Genomic DNA, 879 nt, shown 5'->3' on the forward strand with positions numbered 1-879 from the left:
AAAAAAAAAGAAAAAAACAACACGAAATCTGATGTACCAATGGCAAAATAATCAAAACACAGGACGTAAATAAATAATGATTCAAATCTGAAGTATAAAAACAGCTAGCTGTTCACAGAACCTGCGATATGGCTGCCAGAAGATGTGTTACATCAGAAAAAAAAGCCCTTTATACAAACACATTCTGTTTCTGTGAGCTTTTGTCTCCGTTGAAAGCAGAGCCGGCACGTTAGTCCACCGGCCCGCTTCACCAACACTGACGTTGTGCTGTTGAATAACATTTCAGTCGAGTTTTTGTGTGTTCTCAGTTTTAAAATCGTCCAAACTCAGACAAAAGTATTCGGAGGGTTGGCATTATTTGTCCAGGCTACCTTCTTTTCCTTCGCCTCTCGGTCAAATGTATCGTAAACCGCGTCTTTGGCGACCGTCTTTGCTTGCACTGGGATCTCCACCACCCCGATGTAGTTCTTTTTGGCCATGCGGGAGCTCGCCGTGATGGTGTACGCGTTGCTGCGGTAGCATTTCATGGACGACATGCAGAAGGTCTCCCTCATGCCCCTTCTGAAGTTTGCGTTGTAGACGGAGTACAGGGTCGGTTTGGACGCCGTGGAGCTGAAGGAGATCCAGGCGATGGCCGTGAAGAACAGCAGCCCCTGCCGGCTGGGTCCGTCAGACTCCCTCGGGTGCCACAGCTGGGCGATGTAGAACGGCGTCCAGGTGAGGAAGAAGACCGAATTGAGCATGAGGAACATCTTGATGGTCTTGACTTTAGTCCGTGGGACGATGTTCATTGTCCGACGCACCGTGTGGCCGTCCGCGCTGATCCTCCAGATGTAGCGGACGACCCGCTGGTAGAATGATACAACCAGAGCGACTGGG

At 49.6% G+C, this 879-nt stretch overlaps 1 protein-coding gene across 1 annotated transcript; it reads right to left on the minus strand.

Annotated features, from left to right (window-relative positions):
• Window positions 1-266: 266 nt before the first annotated feature.
• LOC121939640 (probable G-protein coupled receptor 19) lies at window positions 267-875 on the minus strand (the record flags this gene model as incomplete). The annotated part of the gene is made up of 1 exon (XM_042482636.1): window positions 267-875. A coding segment is annotated over one exon (549 nt), but the record flags the coding sequence as incomplete, so codon positions are not given.
• Window positions 876-879: the final 4 nt, after the last annotated feature.

The sequence above is a fragment of the Plectropomus leopardus genome, unplaced genomic scaffold (genome assembly GCF_008729295.1).
Source record: "Plectropomus leopardus isolate mb unplaced genomic scaffold, YSFRI_Pleo_2.0 unplaced_scaffold53735, whole genome shotgun sequence".
NCBI lineage: Eukaryota > Metazoa > Chordata > Actinopteri > Perciformes > Serranidae > Plectropomus > Plectropomus leopardus.